General features: G+C 46.1%; 5 protein-coding genes, 1 long non-coding RNA gene and 1 other non-coding gene across 7 annotated transcripts in view; 5 read left to right on the top strand and 2 right to left on the bottom strand.

The window, feature by feature from the left end:
* The window catches only part of LOC135399936 (QRFP-like peptide receptor), a 220,334-nt gene extending 217,038 nt beyond the window's left edge, over positions 1–3,296 (bottom strand). The window contains exon 1 of the mRNA XM_064631673.1: positions 3,131–3,296. The gene's annotated coding sequence lies outside the window, so the exon portion shown is untranslated. The remainder of the gene's footprint in view (positions 1–3,130) is intronic.
* A 943-nt stretch (positions 3,297–4,239) lies between these two features.
* LOC135399934 (uncharacterized) lies at positions 4,240–7,853 on the top strand. Its single transcript, XM_064631672.1, has 2 exons — positions 4,240–4,459; positions 7,134–7,853. The coding sequence occupies exon 2, from the start codon at positions 7,136–7,138 to the stop codon at positions 7,649–7,651; it is 516 nt and encodes a 171-aa protein (XP_064487742.1). The 5' UTR covers positions 4,240–4,459; positions 7,134–7,135; the 3' UTR covers positions 7,652–7,853.
* Positions 7,854–15,070: 7,217 nt separating this feature from the next.
* LOC135399932 (uncharacterized) lies at positions 15,071–17,690 on the top strand. Its single transcript, XM_064631669.1, has 3 exons — positions 15,071–15,343; positions 15,916–16,329; positions 17,220–17,690. Exons 1-3 carry the CDS (start codon positions 15,128–15,130, stop codon positions 17,589–17,591), a joined length of 1,002 nt encoding a protein of 333 aa, XP_064487739.1. The 5' UTR covers positions 15,071–15,127; the 3' UTR covers positions 17,592–17,690.
* A 15-nt stretch (positions 17,691–17,705) lies between these two features.
* LOC135399933 (large ribosomal subunit protein uL14m-like) lies at positions 17,706–19,126 on the top strand. Its single transcript, XM_064631671.1, has 3 exons — positions 17,706–17,740; positions 18,432–18,490; positions 18,569–19,126. Exon 3 carries the CDS (start codon positions 18,648–18,650, stop codon positions 18,942–18,944), a length of 297 nt encoding a protein of 98 aa, XP_064487741.1. The 5' UTR covers positions 17,706–17,740; positions 18,432–18,490; positions 18,569–18,647; the 3' UTR covers positions 18,945–19,126.
* Positions 19,127–19,580: 454 nt separating this feature from the next.
* Positions 19,581–20,706, top strand: LOC135401246 (protein YAE1 homolog). Its single transcript, XM_064633529.1, has 3 exons — positions 19,581–20,007; positions 20,182–20,303; positions 20,398–20,706. Exons 1-3 carry the CDS (start codon positions 19,906–19,908, stop codon positions 20,585–20,587), a joined length of 414 nt encoding a protein of 137 aa, XP_064489599.1. The 5' UTR covers positions 19,581–19,905; the 3' UTR covers positions 20,588–20,706.
* An 860-nt stretch (positions 20,707–21,566) lies between these two features.
* Positions 21,567–23,798, bottom strand: LOC135401247 (uncharacterized). The gene is made up of 2 exons (XR_010424763.1): positions 23,460–23,798; positions 21,567–21,847 (listed from the first exon to the last, which is right to left on the bottom strand). It is a non-coding gene; the product is annotated as an uncharacterized LOC135401247 (long non-coding RNA).
* Positions 23,799–23,861: 63 nt separating this feature from the next.
* On the top strand, positions 23,862–23,935 carry Trnat-agu (transfer RNA threonine (anticodon AGU)). The gene has a single exon. It is a non-coding gene; the product is annotated as a tRNA-Thr (tRNA).
* Positions 23,936–26,318: the final 2,383 nt, after the last annotated feature.

Below are 26,318 nucleotides of genomic sequence, written 5' to 3'. Positions count from 1 at the left end.
GTTATTGTAAGGACTGTAGCCGACGCGACAATAATTCATTCTAAAAACTGAACTTCACCGCATTGCACGCTCTGCGCCAACCATTGCCACGAATGATAGGGTTATCGCTTCTGATTCGAAGAGAGAGGGGGCGTACGCCTTTTTGTGTCAATTATCATACATCCAAATTGACACAAAAAGGCGTACGCCCCTCTCTCACTTCGAATCAGAAGCGATAACCCTATCATTCGTGGCAGTGGTCGGCGCAGAGCGTGCTATGCGGTGAAGTTCAGTTTTTAGAGTAAGTAGCATGACAGTGACCGGTACCTTCCTGTAAAGCGTTCTTTTTCTCGTAGCTTACAAGCGTGGGGTGAAGCCTGCGTTACGTTTTGTTAAAAATGCGACGCCTTGGATTTAGGTGCGAATTTTTACAACTACTTTCAAAGTACAGATATGTAATCTTACAGCTGTTTTGCATGCCCACAAGCACATTAAGTTCTAAGCATTTTAAGGATCACTATCAGAAACTTCGTCGTCACTATTCTATTTCGTGACTTTGCCATGTGATTCGCTTGTCGATAATTAATGCGAACGTTGGAACCTCATAAAGCCTAGTCAGGTGTGTGCAATGTAATACGAAGATTAGTTTAATTGGTTTATTGCGCATAACAACATGATTTGTTTCCTTCTCAGAAACGGATGGGACACTTCCACCTACACTCTTAAAAATGAACTTCACCGCATAGCACGCTCCTAGCCAACCCTAACTTCGAATGATATCGTTATCTGCCCTGATTTGTCGAAAACGGGAGGCGTACGCCTTTTTTGTGACACTTATGCTGTCCATAATTGTCACAAAAAAGGCGTACGCCTCCCGTTTTCGACAAATCAGGGCAGATAACGATATAATTCGAGATTATGGTTGGCTAGGAGCGTGCTATGCGGTGAAGTTCATTTTTAAGAGTGTACATTGTGTTACGGCACCTGTACGCAGACCATTGCACAGAGCGAATCGGTTATCTGTAGGAAGCGCGAGGCGAGTACGACTTTTTGTGACAATTTACGTAGCTGCATAAGCGTCCCAAAAGCGCGAACACGTCCCGTTTTGAACGAATCACGGGAGACAGCGACGTCATTTGGGATGATAGTTGGCTAGGAGCGTGCTATGCGGTGAAGTTCTGTTTTCAAAGTCTATTCCGCACCTCCCGCCGACTTAGTTTGCTGGCTCCGCTACCGGCTTAACGGAACAGCAGATGGTGTTTGCCACAACTGTGTTGTCACAAGCGTTTATCCCTGCACACTGGGGTTTAGAGCAGTTAGATGTCAGGTACAGACCCCGCGAAGTCGCGAAGTGCTAAAAAATCGGCGTGCCACAGAAAGCGGCGTTATGACACTTGGTGAACGCGGAAGTGGCTGAGCCCGTTACCATGAGCACGGGGAGTAGCAGCACCTTTATACGAGCACCTCTGCTGCTGAACACACCTCACAGTGGGCCGTGTTACGGGAAAATGCATTTAAATGTATTAAAATGTATTTAATGTATTATGTGTTACGTGAAAATGTATTTAACACCTAAGCAGCTCATCAAATAACCGAGAATACCGAACTGCCAAACTGCTGCTCGTGAGGAATGATAATGTATTGGACGTTGTGTAACATTCACTCAAACCCAAGACTCGCATCAAATGTTGAGCATAAACCTGCGATGTCGTGGCGACCACCCTGCACATTCTTATGGAATGTGCACTCTACTGCCCGCAAAGGCGGATACTGTGTGATGAGCTTGTCCGTATCAGCAAGAGGCCGCTCGATTTAGCTGCACTCATTGGCCCCGATGAAGATCCTGTGCTCCATCGTCGGGTTCTTCACCTGTTCATGGACTTCCTGTCGTCCACTGGATTGCTCCAGACGCTTTAGTTCTTTCTTGTATTTTCATCCTTCCTTCATCATCTTCACATAATGTTCCACGTGCAATGGGGTAGGGTACCGCACCCCCGCGGTGAAACACCCCATCTTATCGTCATTATTTATTGTTCTTGTTGTGAGCATAAACCGCGTTATGATACTGTCATACACTTCAGACGGCCACAGCGTACACCAGGAAGCTCATCGTTACCAAAGACATTGGGATGTTGTCCAAGCCTCTTATTTCCACAATCTCACGTTCTTCGTTGCTATGACGACAGATTGAGTGAGCTTAAATATAGCTCGGGGCTTACCATTATTGCACGAAATTGTAACAGAAGTAGGACAGCAATAAAGTTGCACTGTACCTTTTCTACGCGCAGGTGGTTGCGTTTAGGGTGGTCACTATTAGGAAAACTTGCCTGTCGCTGCAATCTACTGCAAGGAGATATGCTGCCCATAAAGTAAGTTATGTTACTTTTGTTTTATTTTTGCCGTTCTTTTCAGCGCTAAACTATATCAAAGTCGTCTGAGTTTCGATGAACGGTGTTACCTTTTTATGTTACATACACTGCTAACGCAGTCACTTTCGTTTTGCTTCATTGTCTATTTCTACTTATGAATATTGAACGCTTTATAAGATGTATAATGTTTTTTGTGTTTTTGTTTTTCTGTTGTTTTTTTAACAGAAAAGACGAGGCCTCGACGCAAAACGAATGCTATACTTACAGTAACGACCGGCCGGCAATCGAGGCACATTCTAAGGGGAACATATAAAACATGTACTATCATATACATGTACTTCTAGAGCCGAGCCATATCTTATTTTGGTTTGAATTCACGTATATATTTTGATGGCAGAGAGGAACGCTGAATGCACATCGCATTTCAATCTTCATGAAATGCATTCCACCGCAAGAAAGCTTGTACGCTAATAAACGGATGTTTGATGATGAATGATGAATTATATTTTATTTCCACTTTAAGTGGAAAACACACAAGTTTCAGTGTTTTTTTCCTTTTCTTTTTATCAGTATTGACCGTACTTGACGTTGAAAGTTTCCACATTCCTCGACTTCCGATATCCACTAATAAATCTTATACAACACGAAACTAAAAACAAACTTTCGATTACTTACAACTGCACGCTATGCTATCCTCGAAGCCAGCAACTATAAACTGTGTCTCTAACTCTGTTTCTAACTTCCGAAAAAGGGAAGCATAAAATACCGAAACGGTACCTCACCTGAATGCACAGAGCTTTAACCTGGTTTGTTAAACCCAGTCACGAACACCGCGTTGCACACACACAAACACTGTGGCACCTTCTTGCAGCGCCGTAATCCAGCTCTCACGTGCATGCAAAACTCCGGAGAGCGAGAGCAGATGAACTTAGTTTTCCGGAGAGCCACAACCACTTGTTCGGTCTGACTCTAGATGAAAGAGTTCCAGCTCTGAGTCCCCCTCGGCAGGACGTGCCATGCTCGATGCCGCTCTGGTGGCGCCATCTTACATCGACCACGCTATTGACACCACCGAAGACGGGCGGGAGACTTGATTCCATGTCTGCATTAGGTACAGGCAGTGGCGTAGCCAGACCTCCAAGGTAGGGGGGGGGGGATACGAAACGAAAACCCGCCCACTTTCGCTCCCCCCCCCCCCGCTATTCCTGGGTATGCTAACACACACATTTTATTGCCAGGGAGCTATTGCGCACACCGCAAGATTAGGGATGCAAATCTAGACTGATTTGAACGTTCACAATGCGATCACATGTAGGCTATTATGACCAATGAGGCCCTGTCACCAGATTGGAAGTATTTTGATACGCTCATACTTTGAAAGCCATTCAAGAGTGTAGACAGACGCAGGAACTGCAAGAACTTTCGCGATCGTCACACTGGTGCCCCCTCCCATATATTATTTTCTCATAGGATTTGCACGATTTGCGTGGGTCAGCCCATGGCAGGTAGGTGACTGATTTTCTGGAAAGCGTGTTACACTTTTAGCCTATACAGGTTCAAATCTGCGAAGCGGGCTGCAATCATTTGCGAGTGTCACAGGACGGCGAATCGCGGTATAGCGAACGAATTCTGACTTTACATGTCGACGTAGCGAAGGACGGAGCGGAGGCAACATGCAGGCCTTCTGGGGCAGGACATGTTGTTGTCACATTGAGGCTCGTGCAGATGACGCCACGCGCAGCCTTTGAGCGCCTTGGAGCCACGTGACATGGGAAAACATGGGGATGTGTCATAGGCGTCATACATGCGTGCCGAATGAGGCAGCAGCACGTGTTTTTACGATGTCCTCTGGTAATTGCACCCATACCTCAACAACTCACAGAAGTTGGCGCTGGACCTGCCCAAAGGAGGATACGTATACCATGGCTCCAAAGGGTTCTTCCTTTTCGCCACGGCAGCGGACGACTGCACGGCACAGCAAGCTGCGGCAGTCTCCGCCGAACCGTCTGCACTCCCGATTGTCTTGCGGTCATTCCATGGTCCTGAGGAGGAGCGCCGTCAGCTTCAACAAGTACTACGGCAGTACGACAGGATCTTCACGGAAAAACCCGGTAAGACGTCTCTGCTAGAGCATAGCATAGACACAGGTAACGCTAGGCCATGGCGTTGTAATCCAAGACCTTTGAGCGTACATAAGCGTGCTTTGTTAGACGCTGTGCTCTAGAAGAAATGCTCCAAACCGGTGAAGTTCAGAGATCCCACCGTTTGTTGTGCAAACAGATGCTAGCGATTATGGTGTTTGCGCAGTTCTCTTGCAGGAGCATGACGCTATTCTCTGTCCTGTGGCGCTATGTCCAGTGGCAGTTCTGGCCACATCGCAACGTACGTCTGCTTAAATCCTACGTAGTGCTGTGATAGTCTAGTTAGTGAAATTGTTTCTTGCTATTTACTTCAAACTGAAAATACATCTGCCAAGGCTAAAGCAAGCCAACTGAATTAACCTGCAGCTATACCAGCGAGCGTTGCACGAGTCGGTCCTCTTGACTGCATGCTTGAGCTGTGTCCCAGGTGCTCCGCGAATGTTGATTAACACCGGGGCATGATCACTGCCAAGCATATCAGCGCCAACAGTCCAGGTGAAGTGCCGCGCAATCGAAGCAGACACAACCGTCTGGTCCAGGAACGACGATCTGTGTGGTGACTGTACAATGGTCGGGGAACCGTCGTTAAGGAAGTGGAGGTTCCTCTCTTTGAACAGCGCAGCAAGCCCCTGTCCTCGCGAGTCGGACCGCACGCTGCCCCAAATGGTATGATGGGCGTTAAAGTCTCCACATAAGACATATGACGTAGGAACACTGTCCATATATTCCGTCACGGAAAAGGAGTGTTTGGCGATCATCTTCGCTTTCGGGAAGTTTGGTCTCTACCTGGATAGGCCCTGGCACTTTCACCGTCCATACTAACCACCAGGCACCCTCGTGGCTGCAGCGGCTCCAAAACCCTGCTGGACGTCTAGCCAGGTGGGCCCTGAAGCTACAAGGTTACTCCTTCAACGTGGAGTACAGGCGGGGCTCCACTAACATGGTAGCGGACGCACTATCCCGTGCGCCTCTATTGCGGAGGGGGGAGAGGAAGGAACCGAGGCGCCTTCTCAACTCCTGGCAGCAGCACAAGTGGCACGGGACGGATCTTCGTCCTGGGGCACGGTCGTGAACAGAGAGCAGCTCCTAGACGCTCAGAGAGCGGACGGCCTTTGTCAGCGGCTGTCTCAATGGTTAGCTGGGCAGGTCTCGGCGAATACCGGAACGACTGACAGACGGCACGACTCCTACCTGCTGGGCGAGGATGGAATCCTGTTCAGGTGCATGCCCAGGCGGATGACGACGACGGTACATCCCCATCCAGAGTCGTGGTGCCACGGAAGCTGCGTAAGTCTTTCATACGTTACTTTGATGACTCGGCCTTGGCAGATCACAGCAGTGGCAAGAAAACTTATGAAAAGTTATGTCGTGTTGCGACATGGCCAGGAATGAGGCCGGACTTAACTAAGTATGTTCGTACTTGTTCGATATGCCATAGAGCAAAACCTCGTGGTGGTTTACCCCCTGGGCGCTTACAGCCGGTTCAGAGCAATGGGCCCTGGCAGATAGTTGCTTGTGATGTGATGTGGCTTTTTCCTCGTAGTCCTAGAGGTAACCAGTACTTGTTTGTGGTTACTGATAATTTCACAAAGTGGGTTGAGCTGTTTCCTCTCAGGACGCTGACTTCCCAGAGGGTATGGGAACGACTACTCGACACCTTTTGCCGGTTCGGGTTTCTCGCTCAGCGGATCACTGACAACGCAACCTACTTTTTAAGTAAGATGTTATCAGATTATTGCGCTGTCCTCAGCACAAGAAGACTTCCGCGTATCACCCTCAGGCTAATATTGCCGAACGTGTTAATCTCAACCTGAAAATGATGTTGGTTGCTTTCACTAGCCAGCACCACCGTGATGTTTGATCTTCGCCTGACTGAGCTGGCGTTCGCTACACAGACGACGGTCAACAGATGTCTACAGGCTTCACCCCGGCGTTCCTGAATTTGGGACGAGAGGCTCCTTTTCGAGTAAAGAATGCCCTGGGCCTCCGGGATGGCAATACCCAGCCTCCTTATTCAAGGTACGCTGAGGACCTCCGGAGCCGACTGGACGTTGCAGCTCGGACGGCTCGGGAGAAATTGGACGTCGCAAGCTTGGACCAGGCTCGCCAGTACAACCGTGGTCGGCGAAATCTCACCTACAGCGTTAGTGACCTTGTCCTTCGACGGACTCGCCCGCTTAGTGATGCGTCACGCGGCTTTGCAGCTTCGCTTGCAGATAGGTGGGATGGCCCCTTCGACGTAAGTGCGTGCTCCTCCGGCCTCACTTACAAGCTTCGTCGCTGTGACACCGGCGAGAAAACTGGTTCAGTACGCATCTCGGATCTGAAAGTTTACCACCTTCGAGACCCCGACACACCGACGGAGAGGGGACCGATCATCAGCCGTCTCCTTCCCACGACCTGGATCAGGATTCCGCTTCTGGACCAGCTTTCAGACGCTACAACTTGCGTCTTCGCAGGCAGCGCACGCGGTACCAGCCACTATTTCGGTCACTAAGACCTAGTGCTCGCGACTTAGTTGGCCACAGTGTAATTTCTGTTTCGCAGTCATCCGCCATAATTGTTGGGGTAGAGCCTTTTCAGGCACTCACGGTTTGATGTACCCTTTTTCACCGTATTCCTTGATTGCACATTCCTTTTTCAGAGATGCCTCCCCAAGGAAAGCGCAGGAGTAGTCGCGGCCCGGGACGCTCTCCAGGGGCTACTTCGTCGACCGCCCAGCCTCAAGTTCCGAGCCGACCCGTGCCACCAACTCACCGGTCAGTGGCTACATGGACCGTCATAGCGGGAGACAGACGTGTATCGTGGGCCTCTCCTTCTCGTTGGACTTCCCAACCCCGCCCGCTCCGCACCGACGACCCGGCGAAAGTGCCTCAGCCTTTCAGAGACCAGTTGCTGACGGACCGACACCTCAATGATCCCCCTATTGCGCTGACTGAGGAGGAAAGGCGACTTCTATGTCCTTTATGTCAAGTCCTCGAACTGCACCGTCGACCGCAACGACAAGGGCGACTTCAACGGGCCAAACAACAGTTCAACAGCGGGGATGTAGCCGCAGCCCTGGACACGTTGAGGAGGCATAGGCCCGACCTCTTGAGGCCTTCCTCTTCACCGAATCCAGGAGACGACGTAGTCCTGGAGTTCGACGACGACGACCTCTAGAGGACAACATTGTAGTTGTTTTGCGTTGCGAAACTGTGTGCCACGTTTTGAGGTGGGGGAAGTGTGGGGTAACAGAGGACGAAGAAGTGGGGGCAGAGTGTGAAAGGAAGACGAGGGAGTTAGGTGGTTGCTGTGTGGACGTGGAAGTGTGGAAGCGATCGGCTGTAAGATGTGAGTGATTAAAATAACAAGTTTCCTGGCACATCTTGTGTTTGTTGTTGTGTTTCGCCTTCTACGGGGACAGAACCGATGGGCTCTGCCCCGAGAGTGAGAATAGGCTCCCACAAGGTTTGACGTGCAAACCCGCGTCAATCCGCATCGAGTGGAGGCTCGTGCACAGGGTTCCGGGTTTTCGTGGTTCAACTTTTTTATTTTAGTTATTATTATTTATTTTATTTTATTTTGCCACATTCGGAGTGTATATTATTTTCCGGTTCGGAGGAGCTTTTCTTCGTTTATTGAGTAAATATGCAAAATTCGGAGAAAAAGACAGGAAAAGGAGCTCCTCCGGAGAACTACGGGAAATTCACCGCAGCACGATAACTGCTTACCGTATACGGCGCGTCAGGAGCTTAGATGGCACGTGATGTCCGTGATGTCATGATGAGTACCTCAGCATCAACAGTTGAAGACCTCAGCGTAAATCTAGTAAAGTACATATGCAAGAGGAAGCATAATCTGCACCGTAGCACACAAGTCTTTATCTCAAATGCCGCTGTATCTGAAAGGGAGAGAAAAGGAGAAGTAACAATTTTCAGTGAGGGAATTACACCCCAAATGCAGGGAGTGGGAAAGAATGAACGGTAAGTCAGAAAGGAGTAAACGTGACGAGTGACTCCCCTGCTGAGTGACCTTCCTCAAGGCGAGTGCTGCCTTGATTTAGTAAATGGTCGCTGTTGCTCGTGAAGGAGTTACGATTATTTGTTATTGTTGCGTCGTTAGGCTTCTGTTGCAAACCGGACATATTACCCAACATTCCTAGTGTAATAACGCTTATAAACGATCTCACAAACACCTTATTGGAGAGCAGCGAGCAAGTAATTAAAATGCCTTGCTTCACTTCTTTCTTGTCAGCTTCCGAACATCGGTTTTTATCCAAGCCAGACGTCTCTTTGGTTCTCTTGATTTCTTCAGTTATGCATAACGCCTAATGCTGTCGTTTCGGACACTAGGCTTTAGCCTAGATTGGTTGGTTCTGTTCTTTTTCTTGAGGCTTGCAGTGAGGTTATGGCGTTATTATGCCAAGCGGAAGTCGTAAGAAAATGCTTGGATATTTTGCTACCATGCTAATGAGGCAGACGAACACGGACGTTCGTTAGCAGGCTGAGGGTGCGCTCATTAAATGCGGGTGGGAGCCATTAATTCGATTAATGTCTCTTAGCTTTTAATGCGCCGGTTAGCTGTTGTTGCCCCCACATGGGGGAAACGCAGCGATTTAAACCTTGTTAACCGTAACGCGCTTTTAGATTGCTACGAGACAGGTCTGGGCAGCGTTATATAGAGGGACTGTAATATTATAGTCCCGTAATATTAAAATTCGACAAACAGAAATCAAAGCAGTTTCAAAGAAGGGTCTATAATCCCGATCGATCAAGGCAGTGAAGCGGGAATATCAACGACTTCAATGGGACAGCCCCTACTATACATACACGCTTGAAAATGAACTCCACCGCATGGCACGCTCCTAGCCAACCATATCTCGCATGATATCGTTATCTGCCTTGATTTGCTGAAAATTGGATACGTACGCCTTTTTTTTTTTGACACTTATGCTGTTCATAATTGACACAAAAAAGGCGTATGCCTCTCTTTTTCAGCAAATCATGGGAGAGTACGACGTCATTCGGGATGACGGTTGACTACGAGCGTTCTGTGCGGTGAAGTTCGGTTTTAAGAGTGTATAGATAACGCATGAAGAGCGCAGGACCAAGTGCACGACTATTGGTGGAGGGAGCGTGACATCCATTTCTGTTCTTCACGCCGTCTTCACATAACCAGCAACTTACGATGTTGCGTGTCCCTCAGAAAGAGGACTTCGTGGATCCCGCAGCATAAAACGCTTCTAAGCCCATTTCTGTGCACTCCAACGCAAATCAAGTTGGCCGTTTCCCTTTGGAACGTAAAAGTGGAGACACCATTCTCGCACGTGGCCACCGAAGAGGATATTACCCTGCGTCGTTTGGTTAGGGCCTTCCTCCATCTGGCCGAAGAGAGACGGCACACAATTTACCACGACGTCTCGAAATATCTCGGGCAAAACGACTCTCGGAGAGCAATTGAGATGTCAGGCTTCATTGGAATAAATTCGCGCGACCTCCTACTCTGTCCGCGCGTTTCATGGTCGAAAAGTATCGAATAAAGTCCGTCCCTTTCGGTCTTTATTTCTCCCCTCGTGCTCTCCAGACCTACTTTGTTGGCAAGCCGTGAGTTAGATTGTCCCTCGGCTGGCACCGCATAAACACGAAGCTGAGCAGATATGAGCTGTATGCCTTTCGGTGTGCGGATAACGATGTTCTATGGGACAAACTGAGTGACGAAATGTCCTTTCTTGCAGTTATGTTCGGAATTATTTGGTATTGATGTTTGGTTTAGATTACATTCGCTGCGGTAGGTATCATAGCGGTTTTCTGCGCCAACGCCTTTGGTCGTTAAAGAGGACAAAATGTTGTGGCTCCTCGACTGTTGATGTGCATGCGCTCAAATGATGCCGTGACGGTGATGGTTACACTCTTTCCCTTTCCACCAGCTACGTGGTTTACCATGCCACATCTTTCGTCCCTTGGAGTCCAGACGAGTGCAACACTTTATCGAATCATCTGTCACTGCTAAAACCGTAGAACTCTCATAAACTTCTCATCTCAGGCATCTCTAATGTGTGAACCGCCATGATCGATACGTTAGGCCTAGTGTGGTACGAACGGTGTCTCCTACGACGAGTTGCGCCGTTCTCTCATGTCGCAGCAGAAGGTGGAAAACTGTACGATACCCTTCCTTACGGGATAAGCGCACACGTGAGAGAAGACAAAACACATACACTTCGCACACGAAGGCCAGCGGAAGTAAGCACGACTTGGATTGGATTGGATACCATAGCGCCTGAATGCGCCTGGTCCTTACGCGTGGAAAGGCTGTGGCCGAATCCACAATATCGATCATGGCGGCTCCCGGACTTGGACGCTGGGAGAGGGTCTCGCTTCCGTACAACTCCTTTGCTCTCACCCCATTATTATCTCCATATGATTTCTGTGGTTAGAACAGAACTTCACCATATTAAAGCCATAGAACACCGCACGGAGGACGGAGCCGACGGCCATGCAGAATGCCGTTCTGTCTCTGGATTGTTGAAAGCAGCAAGTATAGGCCTTTCTTGGACACATTATGCATAATGTAAAAGTGTCCAACAACAACAACAGATAAATCGACGATGATGAATGGGGAAGTTCGCACCATGAGCTGCGGCCCAAAGTGTGGCAAGGTGTCCAAAATAGGCAGATCCATCCCGTTTTCAATAAATTATAGGAGAACGATGTTATTCGAAATGATAGTTGGATAGTTGGACAGGACAACTATGTATGGCTAGGAGTTTACCGTAAGACAACGATACAAGCTGATTTAGCTGATGCAGAATGCATGCTTTGTGCCTCCTCTCGAACATTCTTCACGTAGACACATGGTAGTGGTGGTGAAACTGTTGCCGTAGCCGAATAAGCCGTAGTAGCATGTTTAGTTGGTCTTTCAGCGGATATTTTTTTATTTTTAACTGAACATCTCTTATCTGATATTATCTTATCTGATATGAACATCTTATCTGATATGAACATCTTAGCTGATATTTTAGCTGATATCTTAGCTGATATCTTGGCTGATAGCTTAGCTGATATTTTAACTGATATCTTAGCTGATATCTTGGCTGATAGCTTAGCTGATATTTTAACTGATATCTTAACTGATATTTTAACTGATATCTTAGCTGATATTTTAACTGGTATTTTAACTGATCTCTTAGCTGATATTTTAACTGATCTCTTAGCTGATATTTTAGCTGATCTCTTAGCTGATATAACGCATAATCAATCAATCAATCAATCTTAGCTGATATCTTAGCTGATATCTTGGCTGATAGCTTAGCTGATATTTTAACTGATATTTTAACTGATATCTGAGCTGATATTTTAACTGATATTTTAGCTGATATTTTAGCTATCTTAGCTGATATTTTAACTGATATTTTAGCTATCTTAGCTGATATTTTAACTGATATTTTAACTGATATCTTAGCTGATATTTTAACTGATATCTTAGCTGATATTTTAACTGATATTTTAACTGAAATCTTAGCTGATATCTTAGCTGATCTCTTAGCTGATATCTTAGCTGATATCTTGGCTGATAGCTTAGCTGATATTTTAACTGATATCTTAACTGATATTTTAACTGATATCTTAGCTGATATTTTAACTGATCTCTTAGTTGATATTTTAACTGATATCTTAGCTGATATTTTAACTGATCTCTTAACTGATATCTTAGCTGATATTTTAGCTGATCTCTTAGCTGATATCTTAGCTGATATCTTGGCTGATATCTTGGCTGATAGCTTAGCTGATATTTTAACTGATATCTTAGCTGATATCTTAACTGATATTTTAACTGATATCTTAGCTGATATTTTAACTGATATTTTCACTGATCTCTTAGCTGATATTTTAACTGATATTTTAACTGATCTCTTAGCTGATATCTTAGCTGATATTTTAGCTGATCTCTTAGCTGATATCTTAGCTGATATCTTGGCTGATAGCTTAGCTGATATTTTAACTGATATCTTAACTGATATTTTAACTGATATCTGAGCTGATATTTTAACTGATATTTTAGCTATCTGAGCTGATATTTTAACTGATATTTTAGCTGATATTTTAAGTGATATTTTAGCTATCTTGGCTGATATTTTAACTGATATTTTAGCTATCTTAGCTGATATTTTAACTGATATTTTAGCTGATATCTTAGCTGATATCTTAGCTGATATTTTAACTGATATCTTAGCTGATATTTTAACTGATATCTTAGCTGATATTTTAACTGATATCTTAGCTGATATTTTAACTGATATTTTAGCTGATATCTTAGCTGATATCTTAGCTGATATTTTAACTGAAATCTTAGCTGATATCTTAGCTGATCTCTTAGCTGATATCTTGGCTGATAGCTTAGCTGATATTTTAACTGATATTTTAACTGATAACTTAGCTGATATTTTAGCTGATATTTTAACTGATAGCCCCCCCCCCCCCGGAGTCTGTGGAAAACACAAAGAAAACACCCAGACAGCACAGCCGGCGCCCGGATCCGTGGATCCGGGCGCTATCCGGGCGCAGTGGTGGTGGTACGAGGGTGGTTCCATAAGTTTCCGGCCAGACCAACTTTTAATAGTCATAGAGACGAAACAAGTGTATCACTTTTCGACACAGTCACCCTTAACTTCGATGCATTTTTGACACCTTTCAACCACCATTCTTATACCCTTGAAAAAATAGTCCCAAGTTTTGTCTGCAAAATGCTGGAAAACTGCCTCTTGCACCTCACTATCGTTTTGAAATCTCCGTCCTCTGAGAACCCTCTTCAAGTTTGAGAACAGGAAGTAGTCACTCAGTGCCAAGTCTGGATGTAGGGTGGGTGGTGGATTTCTTCGAAGCCGCACTCCTTCAGTACAGCCTTGGTAACAGAAGCCGTGTGGACAGGGGCATTGTCTTGGAGCAACCGGACACCTCGACTCAACCTGCTGCGCCTCTTTTCCTTGATGGCGTCTCGCAGTCGGTGCAGGAGTGAAGCATAATAAGTCGCATTCACTGTGGTGTTCCTCTTTTTGAAGTCGATGAGGAGGATCCCGTGACAATCCCAAAATATTGTTGCCGTGATCTTCCTTGTGGATTGTGTGACCTTGGCTTTTCTTGGGGGTGCTTCTCCTGGTTTGCGCCATTCCATCGACTCCTTTTTCGAAAGGGGATCATAGTAGAGCACCATAGTCTCATCCCCTGTGACAATTGACTTGAATATTTCTTCTTCGTGCTCTTGACAGAGCTCCAAAAACTCTTTGGCACAGACGACGCGCTGTTGCTTTTGAACTGACGAGAGAAGTCGTGGCACCCAGATGATGCGAAAAACAGTTGTTTTGGAAAGCCCCAGCCTTTCTGAGCTTTCCTTCACCTTCAGACGCCTGTCGCTCAGCACTTCCTCCTCGACAAGAGACAAATTTTCTTGTGTCACCACTTCCACTGGACGACCATCGCGTGGATCATCTTCAATGGACTCTCGCCCCAGTCGAAACTGCTTAGCCCAGTCTTTTACCGTTGTGTACGACGGAGAGGCTTCCCTGTACACGTTGTCCAGTCGCGCTTTAATTTCTTTAGGCGAAAGTCCCTCTTTTGTCAAGAATTTTATCACAGCGCGGTACTCGATTTTTTTCCATTTTAACTGAAGAGTGCACCCTGGCTGTTTGAAATGCCGCTCTCCAACCGACAAAAGCATGGAGAGGGTTGAGGATGGTGCTCAGGCCCTCCAACAGATGGCGCCACGCGTCCTTAATCGCATTTTCAAATTCGCGCGCATTTTCTACCTCGGGCCGGAAACTTTTGGAACCACCCTCGTACTTCTGAAAGAAGTCGCTGTTGTCGGCCTCACAGAGGTGGGCAACGTCACGAATAACGCTCTGGAGGAATGTGCGTCCTGGGACTTCTAAGGGAACTGCGCCGACATATGTACGAAAGCGTCTGGTGGTGGTGGTGGTGGTGCTGGTGAAAGGGCTCATCGTTGTCGGCCTCACAGAGGTGGGCAACGTCACGACTGACGCCCTGGGGGAATGTGCGTCCTGGGCCGACTTCTAAGGGAACTGTGCCGACGCTAGTCTGAAAGCGTCTGATGAAAACCCAGGAAAAACCCCAGACAGCACAGCCGGCACCGGGATTCGAACCAGGGTCTAAGATCAAGATGTCGTCTGCTTCGGCCAATCGCAGCAGACGATTTCGAACACCGGCTTTCTGTGGCTACCAGTGGCTTACCGTGCGTCTAACTGAGGCTCGCCTCCATAGCTACGGTGGCCAAAAGCATGGTGGTGATTGGCGAACTCATGACTGTGCCATGGGTGTGTTGAAATTAGGAAGCAGTTATGGAGTATGGAGTATGAGATTAGCACAGCAAACTGGTCGCCTGCCATTGGCTAGCCACTTCACATGTTCTTCGCAAGTTGCGGTTGTTTTATCAAGCGCAACCGTTCTTGGATTTTCCTTTGGGATTTCGGTTTGGATTTTCTTTGGTACCAACGTTCTGGCTGTGACCATTATACGAGAAGCCATTGTGCCCCTGACGTTTACTATGACACTTTGCACGTGTTCATATCTGTTACAGCTTTGGCGCGAATGCGTGTATGCGCTGCGCGAGTACTTCGTTTTTCAATGGGGTAGCGCCGTGCCCGATATGAGGCCAGCGGCAGCGTCGCTGCTTCTCTGTTACCTGGTCGGGGAGGCCTCTCTGTTCGACTTTGACGATCAGGATTACACGGACGACACCTTGACCGCTCCAACGGCAACGACTACGCCGTCTCCCGTAGAGGAAGTGACGCACGCAGTACGTTCAGCCGTAACCTGTGACGACTACGATTCAAGCACAAACACCTGCTGGTTCAGGCGTCAGGTACAGAAGTCTTCCTCTATAGTGCGCACTTCACAAATGTTCAGGTCACAAAAGATTCAAACGTCACTCTATAGGGGGAAAATGTGATTGGGGAGCAATTACAGCCTCTAGACCCCTACATTGCAGTTCCTCCCATTTTAGTCCCATGACCTTGAAATGCACTCCCCAGTAGTGTAAACAGTTCATTCTCCAACATGGACGCAGCAAATAACAGAACAACAGGCTCATAAAACAACTGCTGAACGCCGTCGTCCTGTTATTTGTAGCGTGTCTGTTAAGAATGCGCCTGAAGTACAAACTACCCCATATGAACACCTTAGTGAACTGCAAAATCTCCCTAAACCTTGCGCAAACCTTCCGCGCATTCAAGCGTTCAATCCCGAATGGAGCTAACGGTTTTGGCAATGCATCTAGTCGTCAGAAGACCTCAAATTATTATTTTGTTTTTTTTTTCCTCGGAATATTGTTGATACAAGTGATTCAAGGGATCCAAGTGTTACCGAGCATCATGAGGCTTCGGTAACACTCCGCGTACCATGCAATGGCAACACATTTCCGCCCGTCCATTACAGGTAGGGGACACACTGACCCTATGGTTGCGCGTCGCCAGGCCAGGAGTTCACCGCGTTTTGTGGCGTCGTCGCTATCAGGGCCTCGAAAGGACCGATGCCCTGGTCGTTGTACGTCCCGACAACGCCCCGTGGAACGTTGCTCTGGGCGGGGGCGGGGGAGAATTGCGCATCTCTCCCATCACGGACACGGACCTGGACTCTAATAGCTGGGAGGCAGCTGTGGGACTACTCAACGGGAGCTCTACAGTGGGTAACATCACGTTTCGTATCGTGGTCCTGGCCGTCGACCTTGGGCCTGTGTTCCGGGGAGACCAGATCACGATCAACATGGAGGATTTTCTGACGCTCCCACTGGAGTCCCTGCAGTTCAAGTGGGAACTTGAGGGTAACGACGCATTGCCGAGCAACATGCGGGTACGTTCGTGAGAACCGATCTCTATACAGTAATAGTGACAGAACGATCAGCGACGTTCAAATGAGCTACTCCGTCTATTTCCGTGTTGCGACATGCTTCCCATACGACGCATGCTAGAGAGAAACGATAGGTCCGTTCCTTTACACCCTTTTTGAACAGTTTCATCTGATACGCCACGAATTAATAGTTCAAAATGTTGCATCGAGAATGTGTCTTCATTGTGTAATCTATCTGCCGTGTTATGAAGTCATTTTGGTGCAACTTTATTTTAGCCGGAGTTAGTTTAGCCAACGCCACCTAGATACACAAGGCACAGCTTATTGCCTCCTCTCCCTCATGCGCTACGTTGACATATAGTGTCAGAATTCGTCTACTACTGCGAATCGCTGTTCTGTGAATTCAAGAACTCGGAAATGATTGCTGCGAACTTGGAACCTGTAGACGTGAATCTGTAGACAAAAAGTGCAACACGCTTTCCAGAAAATCAGTAATGAGAAAGATATGGGACCGTTCTGAGCTTATTTTAAAGTTTTCCCATTTAGTACGCGGGGACGTTCCATCACTGCTCGCAGACGACGATGGTTCGTCTCCATGGCTACGACCGCTGAAAGCTCGTTCGTGATTGGCTACCGCTGTTGAAAACACGATCCTGATGGGCTGGCTCTTAGTTGTTACGTCACGTCGACGAGTAAGCAGGCTTTCTCTATCTAGATGGCCGCCGCCACAGTGTATATCCATTGCAGTAAATCGTAGAAACCGGTCCAGTCCTGAGGTATTCTGGATGACGTACCCTCAGTGGGGCTAGATGCATGTTGTTCTGTGAATACGCAGTATAATGTAGGTCTCCGGAGCGCCAATAACATTTCTGTTTTTTCTATTTTGTAAACAGACGAGCCCCTCGGGACGCTCCCTGCGTATCACTGCGCTACGTCGAAGTCAGAGTGGCATCATCTCGTGCTCCGTGTACTCAGATACTGGGCTTTTCGTGGCACGCCGTCGGTTTAAGATTCGAGAACCTCAAGAAGAGCCTCTTCCCGAGATGCAGGGACGCTTTCAAATGTACCGCCGTCGACGAAAACGAAACAAGCGTCGAGCGCGCCATCGTCTGGAGACGAACGACGGCTCGTTGCTTAGCCATTGTAACCGTCCCACTCAATGCAGTCTTCATGCTGTTTGTAATAAGGAAACCAGCTACTGTGTTTGCGTTCGGGGTTACGTGGGAAACGGCCTTTTCTGCTGGGAGACAACACGCTCTTCGTAGTCCGCCAAATTTGGCAGAAAAGAGCAGACGTGCTCCGGAAGCTGTAAATATCAGGAGCTTGGCGCTCTGAAAAACATCTCTGTGCTGAGAATTCTGCAGGAATGGTGAGTTTAATCCCTTTACGATGCATAATTGGAAAATCGTTCGATGTATGTCTCTTTCATTTCATAACCGTCTCACTTAGTTCGTTTGTCGTCCGAGGAATGCACTGCATTGGCAAATGTCGTAGACTGGTGATCTGGGCATTAAATCTCGCCTCTGCAAACTGCAAAGACTTGTATTATTTCGTGCATTTTGTCTTGAGTATGATGAACAAGCATAGAAACGCTTGCCTATATCGCAAGGGAAATCCTTTAAGGATATACCTGAAAGTTACGGGATCCGACCAAAAGTGCCGGCGTTTAGTGACAAAGCTAGGTTTGATTAGCTATAAGGCTCGGTATCATCAACGCCAATTAACATTTGAACCGAGATCAACTTGCTCCTAACTTGAATTTAACGCTTAACTCTGCTTCACTAAAGGGAGCTATTGTCATTGAAACATTCATCACGTCAACAACTAACATTTGTAAAAAAGAATTGAGCGTTAACATCAAGTTTTAGCAACCCTTGATCTCCATTCAAAGTTAACCAGCGTTGGTGAAACCGGCAGTGTTTCCGACTTCGTGGCACCTTTCTTCTCGTAACTTCGTATTTTGCATTATGCTAACCGAAGCCCTTCACTAGCAAAGGTGGGAATGCGGTTTGAATTAGTTTTTAAAGTAAAATGAATTTTCAAGCCCCACTGTTGTATTCTGGTTACATCTGACACCAATCCAAAGGATCTCCTTTCTTTTTCAGGCATTGGCAAGAGCTCTGGTTCTTCAGAATACCATTGAGCAGGGACTATGCAGGTTTAGGTAATTGCTCTAATTGTTGTCACAACACTGCTTACCTTCTTGTTCATGGCATGTCCTTATGCCATCTTTTTTTGACAGCACAACAGCAGTAGCACACCAGCTCCAGAGGCTATCAAGGCTACGAGTTGTAGATAACAGTGCGCTGGGCAGACAAGCAATGTTGGATGGGAAGCCACCGAGAGTAATTCATGTCTACAACAAGAAGCATCTTGCAGGCATTGGTGACAAAGTTCTCCTTGCGATTAAGGGCCAAAAGAAGCAGGGCTATGTGGTAGGATGCAAGCACAAGAAGCAAGAACCGTTACGGCCACGATTTGACACGAATAATGTGATTCTGTTGGATGACTTGGGCAATCCACTGGGCACACGCATCCTTGTGCCCCTGCCGTCGATGCTCAGGGCGGACAAAGCTCGTTTTTCAAAGGTGCTTGCACTTTGCTCACGCTTTGTCTAATAAATTAGGAAAGGTATTGTAATACAGTGAAGATTACCAGTCTTTTCTATACTGGGCAATAAAGTCTGGCATGCAGAAGTGCGATATGTGCACTACGCACTTGGGACTTCGTTTTACTATGAGTATGAGTTTACTATGAGTTTTTACGTTTCAAGTAGGCAATAAATTGTTTTTCCAACGCACGTCAATTTATTCAAGAAAGGAAGATAGTATAAATTGGAATGACAAATATGAGATGGTAATGAAGAAGTGAAACTATGGAGCGGGGGGGTCCACTGTGGCACGATTGGAATTTTGTCACGGAGGCAGAACATTTCTATACACCAACACAAGTCCTACCATTAGACAAGGTTTGTTTCTGAGGAAACATATTCTGAATAGCTTTGCACTCTGTGATTGTGGGTGTGCATGTGAAGATCACAGAGAAGCAACATTGCTCAGCTTGGCTGGGAGTGGGGGGGGGGGGGGGGGTATGTTTGTTAAGAAAACAAGAAAGGACAATCAGTGGCACTTTTACGCAACCATCTTCGAGGCATAAAAGAAAAGAGTAAGAAAAGTTCGTTGCTTCATGGGCGGCCTCGAGCTTGCTTGAGCGCACTGAGCTATGGCTATGGCTTGGATACAGTTGCAAACTGCATCGACCGTATCCATCGTAATCCGTAACCCATCCAACGTCTCAAACCTCTTTTCCTCTCTGATGCGCATGTTCAATTATTTTGACGTTTATGCGTCGTGTGTTTGGCGTCTGCTTTATTACCCAAAATCTCAGAGGTCTGCCTCGTAAAGCGAAGGTTTGAACCCCGTAGCTTTGCTCACAAGTGAGTCATCCCAGCACAGCAAAGCGCGGAGCCAGGAGAGCAGCCGCGACGACAGGCCATGCAGGGAAGCTGCCCGTTTCTGCGGTGATGTGGAAGCTGTGAGTTCGATATACTGAGCAACTGAGGAGTCATTACATTTCGTAATGGCAAACGACGAGTGTGGTGACGACGTGTTTGATGAGGAAGCAGACCCTCGAAGCCTCTCGGAAAACGAGTGGAACAAAATAAGCGGCGCTTGTGTGAAGGCGAGTTATCTGGTTTTAGTAAATATGCAAACAAGTAATAGCACTATTTCCGTGATTTGCGATGCTCTAGATCTTTCCTCATGTTTGTCATCTATTGTGTCTTTCCCCGTGCTTTCTATATTTGCTTATATAGTGCAAACGCATTACAGTCTACAATTTGTACAATATACGCAGGAAGGATTGAGGGTGGGTATCTCAACAGGCAAAGAGAAAGCTTTGCAAGAAGGATTTGACAGGGGCTTCCAGGAAGGATTTCAACTTGTGAAGGATATCTCAGTTTGGAGAGGTTTCTTAAAGTGAGTAAACGTGCTTATGTTGTCACTGATGAACAGCACGAGACTTGGTAACATGTTGTGGGACAAACCCTTTTTTTTCTCTCTCTCTCTTTAGGGGTGTCAGCAGCTCAGTAGCAAACAGCAGTCCGTTAACTGAACTATGTGAACGACTGGCATCCTTGGAACGGGACATTATGAAAGGAAAGAAACCTGTGGTGAATGCTTCTGAACTCAAATGTCAAGTAACTGATGTGCTCAATAGCATGGAGCTTCACCATCTTGTGGCTGCTATCAATGAGCTGTAGAATACCCTGCCGAGGAGTCTTTACAAATGGTCGCATGTCATTCAGCAACACACTAACCATTCCTCAAATGCGGTAACAGTGTCAAAACATCAGAAAATAAAATTACTTTTAAATATGCAGCTTTAAACATTGTCTGTAAGACATACAGCCCAACCAAGCAGTCAGTCATAAATTATGCATATTTATACTTTCCACTACCCTTGTTTGAGTAAAAAGTTCCACTGTTACTGCTCTATAGTCATGTTCAACTGAAGAAGGAAAAGAAATCTAATCCATGCACACTCAAAATACTAATGCGCATTGGATAGGATGGCCGGACACAGGGAGGTCATGCTTGCTCCGCCGAGAGATAATGTAATCCACCATACTCACTCTGCTTCCGTATTGGCTGTTAAGACTGGCCACATAACACTACGCTGCGTGGTGGCGCTGCAGTATTTCTCCTGGAGCGCTCTTCCACCTCCTTGTCTCCAACGGTGTATGTAATTGACGGACTAGTTGAACAAGACTATAGTAATGAAAAAATGGCTAGGAAGCAAGTGAGCTGGTGAAGATGATGCGTAATGTAAAACCCCTGATACTAGGGAACATGAAGGGACAGACACAACACGAAGACTCAAACACAGCTGAAAATTTTACTTCACATACAAGAAATATATACACAAACAGAGGGAAGAGAAACAACCAGTTGAGGACAAAATAGGAGGTCAGTCTGGGAGAAGTCAGGGAGGTGTTGGCAACCCATCCGTAATCCTCGATCCGGCCTTGAGCAGGCTTCTCGTTCTCCCGAACTGACCCCCTATTTTGTCCTCAACTGGTTGTTTCTCTTCCCTCTGTTTGTGTATATATTTCTTCTATGTGAAGTAAAATTTTGAGCTGTGTTTGAGACGTTGTGTTGAAGTCTTCGCATCTTTTGAAGCATCCTATTAGTTCGCTAGATTTGGACTATATAAACAGGATGTTTAAATAAATCTGTTACTACTGACAACACATTACTTATATTTTGTTTACGCAGTGCCTACATTTAACAGTACAGTACGAGAAGTGCTCATTCAGACTTCTTTGGTGAATGTCCCGTGGCTGTAGAACCAGACTTCCCAGTAATGAAGTTATACAATGCCATGTGTGGAGGTGTGGGCTTCTCCGCTTTTGGCACAAACTCTTCATTGTCTATGATCTTCAGCCATCCATAATAAACTGCACTCATGCCCACCACGAATACAATGATGCTTGGACTTCGTAGTTGCTCACGCCATCCCACTGAAAAACAAAGAGCATAGAAATAAACAGCAGCTACGTCACGCACCCAAACTCCAGTTTACATTTATGCAGCGTTTTATTGAGATTTGTTCGCAACGATCTCCATTCTTGTAACCACTTCCGTCGCATTTTTTTTGCCAGCTTTCACAGCTCGAAGCCCGGTGACATACGCTTTCCTCAGTCGTGTGACACTTTTCTTCGTGCAGTTGACCCTCAGCCTTTTGTAGACTGCTTTGAGCTTGACAACTCCAACGGCAGAACGAGGTAGCTCTGCTGACACCTTCCTGCGCGTCTTTGCAAGCAGCTTCCTCGGGACAACTTCACCAAGATCTTCAGACTCACAAGTTGTAAATCCCAATGGCATAACTTCTTTGGTACCTTTTGCGCTGTCTGTCTCCTCTGGTTGTAGCAGCCCAGTCTCTGCAGTTTCGTAACCCATGCTCGCAAGAATGTTATTGATAAGGGCCCTCACTCGTGCAATCACAGATAAGATAACTAGCAAGTGGATAACCTGATGGCCAGTTTTGAGCCGCTGTAATAGATACGAAGCCGAAAATTCGCACGATGACACACAAATGGCCAAGTGTTCCGCGATCTCTCGTAGCAGACCGCTCGCAGAGCCTGGGGATGTAGTAGCAAGTTTAGCTCTGTAATCATTTTTGACAAGGTTACGAAGGCATTTATGAAGTCTTCTGAGCGCATCTATTCCCTTCTCATTTGGCAGCCTTGCAGCATAGCTTCTGCAAACTACACGAAACAAGCCCACTTCGGTCCATATCTGGGCACCTGGACCCAGTGCAATAGAGAGTTGACTAATGATGGATGCAACACTCATTGTGGCCCAGGAAAGGTTCTGATGTCACAGTGAAGTCCTACTTATGCTCTGCTGGGGTAAAAAAAAGAAGCAAACAATAAACAGTCCGAAGCAGTATTTTAGGATAGGAAGTGTCTAGAGGTTCGTGGGACGGACACGATTGTTTATACATCGGAGTCCGTCGGCTCAACATTATGTCGTGTTCGATCAAGTTAGTTTAGGTTAGGTTAGTTTATTCTAGTCAGGTTAGTGCAAGTTAGCTTTGTGCAGCTCTAGCTCCTCATACCACGGGCGATCCGACGGACCCCGCTGCATAAAGAATCGGGCCCGTCCGACGAACCTCTAGACACAGCCTTTAGGACAATGGTGTGTCGCTGAAGGATACTAAGCTGCCTTTGCGCAATTAAACTCCGAATCATCACCGCTGAAGGATAGACAGCTGGTTGAAATGAAGAAGGTAGAAAGATTGTTTGCCATGACCTCATTTGTTTTTTCACCAAGACCTATGTGCTTTTAGTGGAACATACTTTCTGCGCCATGCGTATGAAGCTAATTGCGTTTGGCTAAATTGGTGGATTATATTTCAGCAAAATGTTGCGGTCACTAAGACCACGTGCTTTTCACTTAATATATGATGAACACGTTTTCTATGTTTTGTACCCAAATGTTCTAAATGCAGTCATATTCCAAATACCGGGAGATTTTTACACCGTAAATTTTCAAACGGCCTGTTACCTTACATGTAGTGGGATCTTCACGAAAGCTTACGAACAATCACAGGACAAAAGAACAACGTACTGATTATTTTGCAGCGTTGGCAAGTTGGCAGTTCTTCAATGTCGCATGCTGCAGAACAACAGAAATCTTTGACCCCTCTGCTAACTACGTCGATTTAACGTTTACATGAAAATCTTCTGTACCTTCTGTCCTTCCATTTCCACTATGCGTTCCTGCAGGCCCTATCGCCCTATGGCTATGGCTATGGGCTAATGTAGTCTACACGCCGGACAGGCAGGTCAGGGCAGGCTGTGAGGCCACACCAGCCATACGCACTTCCATCTTGCTTGTGGAAACATGTAAAAGTACAAACGGAGCCACGAGCCACTATGCTTTCCTTAGTGTCATATCATAGTGCAGTGTTCCTGTAACGGAATGAGCCAATAGCTTCATTAATAACATTTAGCAACAAATGGCCGCGATGGCGCCGTGGCTTAGTTGGTTAAAGCGCCTGTCTAGTAAACAGGAGATCGTGGGTTCGAATCCCACCGGTGCCTTTTGCTTCTAAGTTTACTTTTTTTTACGTTCTCACGCGGAACATATCTTCCTCCCAGTAGTTTCCCCAGAAATCGACCTCTGGCGGTACGAAGCTTCCAACAGAGAGGGGTGTGTATATGTTTTTGGCTACATGTCCATCTATACATTAGTAGCCAAGCTGTACTGGGCAATCTCGGAAATTTGAGGGGGAGTGTTGCAAAAAAAATAAACGGAGGGAGTGAGGGGAATCACGGCTTCCTGCAGTTTGGTACAAGCGCATCACGTTCAGACAGGGTGAAGACCACCTTTTCCAATTTTTTGTGGATTTCTTATGCAACCGCAGACACATGCTTGGAGATACTGTTATGTGTTCTGCTGCGGATATATGTAGTGCATGTAGAAACTATACAGAAAAATTTGAACTGCAAAAATAAAATAAGTGAAACGGTAAAAAGCAAGGTAGAAATTTTCTAAATTCAACAGTGAACATCCTTTCCCCCATCGCTTTTTGCACAACCTTATGAGCTCCCTTCTCGCACACACCCCGTTGGTATTGCTCTAGTCAACATTTATTATATCGAGTTCAGAAATGAAACTGTCACATAGATGTAAAAAAGGGCACCCCAAGTTCATGATGATAAAGGGCAAAACTATTTACTAGGAATGCTCAAGAATGCTGATTCATCTATTTACCAGAAAGGGTGATTCAGGACTCTGTGGCAAAAATGGACAAGAGCATTCTTTATGGAGTAGATGTTGGAACAGGCACATCAGGAGCAGTAAAGCGAGTCAGAGTGATCTGACTTCATCGTCTGAGATAAAAGAGACATTTTCCAAAAAACGGCGGGAAACCATTCTGCAAGCCTCAACTCAACGCTGGCCTGCATTTGTTGGGACATGGGGCTAGGCCATTGCAATTATATCATTATCATAGTCGTGCTTTCTGTGATGCTTGTTTATGTTTTTCATGGTTTTGTTCTAATAGTGTGGTGCACCATTATTAAGACTACAGTTGTTCATTAGCACTATGAAAATAAAAATTGGGTTGAATTGAATTGCAAAATCTAAATTTTTTATGGATGATACAACAATGAAAGTAGTGATATTGAGATTGCAAAAAATGCTTGTGAACCTGAACATTGTCCCTGGTAGATCAGCATTGAACCCAATCATGCAGTAACGCACTACATCCAGGAGAGGAATAATGAGATAGAAAATATAAAAAAAATATGCAGTCGTCTTTATTTGAACGTGATAAAGTGCCTTGCGCTGGGTAAAAACAGGGCTAAATACAGACGTGATACACACCACGCACTAAACTTCATCCAAGACTATCTATTTGAACAGACATTCCTTAAATATCCCCTTATTGTGGAGTTGTATGTGAAGCGTAAGGCCCTAGCAGTTATCCTGAGCAGACAAGAGACGACTAAAGTTATCACAATGTATTTTCAACAATAAACGAGTCTACCAAGTTCAACGAAGAACCGTCCACACTGAATCTTTCTGCGAAGTGCTCGGCTTCACAACAGACACAAGAATACCGTGTGCTGTTCCTGTGACACCTGCAAAGTGACCCCCCCCCCCCCCCCTTGGGGTGACACCCAAAGGTATACATATTTTCCATGTGGTATAGGTGTTCTCCATGCTGAATTTTGATATGTACAACAATGTATGAAACAACTGTGCTGATTTGAAGTATTAATATACAAATACAACATATGTAGGTAACATCGTACAGGAACCAGCACTCCTATTCCTTAAACTTCCACTCTTGTCGACACATAGGGCATAGCTGCTGGACTTGCTGCGAGTTCAGCCACTTCATGATGCAATGGATATGAAAGCAATGAGAACACTGACCCCACACTGCAAAGAAAATAGTGCACAAAATTCCATTGTGTGAGCTAGGCATCAATGTCACTACATGTAACAGTATTCTTGTACAAGGGTGATAAACGTTATTCCCTGATTGATTATAATTAGGGAGTGACTTTTTCGGGTTAAACCCAATTCCGCCCAGTTATTCCCCCCCGAACCGTCCTCCAACCGATTCGGGTTAAACCCAATTTCCCCCCGAATTACAGATTTAAAAATAGTGCCTGATTCTCCCCCCCCCCTAAATCTGAGAAAGGCATTTAACCCAAAAAAGTCACTCCCTAATTATACCTCATAAGTACTGAAAATGGCTATATTCCCTCCAAGCGAAAATAATTACCCTCGCATAGACTTTCTTGTTTACTTCTCATAGTGCCATCTTTTTACAGTTACTCCCTCAACAAATATGTTCCTCTCACTGATCGTATCAGAGGCGGATCCAGACCTCGGGTTTGGTGGGTCGGGCAGTTTCTTTGTTGAAGCGCTTAGTTGGGGAGGGGTGAGAGGGAAATCCAATGTATAAAT

Source organism: Ornithodoros turicata, chromosome 7 (assembly GCF_037126465.1).
Source record: "Ornithodoros turicata isolate Travis chromosome 7, ASM3712646v1, whole genome shotgun sequence".
Classification (NCBI taxonomy): Eukaryota; Metazoa; Arthropoda; class Arachnida; order Ixodida; family Argasidae; genus Ornithodoros; species Ornithodoros turicata.
The sequence above is the reverse complement of the archived record's forward strand: the minus strand, read 5'-3'. Positions and strand labels throughout refer to the sequence as shown.

What these genes read in the sequence shown, in the direction of transcription:
- LOC135399934 (XM_064631672.1), top strand. Translation starts at nt 7,136, where the DNA reads ATGCCTCCCCAAGGAAAGCGCAGGAGTAGTCGCGGCCCGGGACGCTCT.
- LOC135399932 (XM_064631669.1), top strand. Translation starts at nt 15,128, where the DNA reads ATGAGGCCAGCGGCAGCGTCGCTGCTTCTCTGTTACCTGGTCGGGGAG. An exon ending in CCTGCTGGTTCAGGCGTCAG is followed by an intron (nt 15,344 to 15,915) that starts GTACAGAAGTCT and finishes CGTCCATTACAG; the next exon opens with GTAGGGGACACACTGACCCT. An exon ending in CATTGCCGAGCAACATGCGG is followed by an intron (nt 16,330 to 17,219) that starts GTACGTTCGTGA and finishes TTTTGTAAACAG; the next exon opens with ACGAGCCCCTCGGGACGCTC.
- LOC135399933 (XM_064631671.1), top strand. Translation starts at nt 18,648, where the DNA reads ATGTTGGATGGGAAGCCACCGAGAGTAATTCATGTCTACAACAAGAAG.
- LOC135401246 (XM_064633529.1), top strand. Translation starts at nt 19,906, where the DNA reads ATGGCAAACGACGAGTGTGGTGACGACGTGTTTGATGAGGAAGCAGAC. An exon ending in TAAGCGGCGCTTGTGTGAAG is followed by an intron (nt 20,008 to 20,181) that starts GCGAGTTATCTG and finishes CAATATACGCAG; the next exon opens with GAAGGATTGAGGGTGGGTAT. An exon ending in GTTTGGAGAGGTTTCTTAAA is followed by an intron (nt 20,304 to 20,397) that starts GTGAGTAAACGT and finishes CTCTCTCTTTAG; the next exon opens with GGGTGTCAGCAGCTCAGTAG.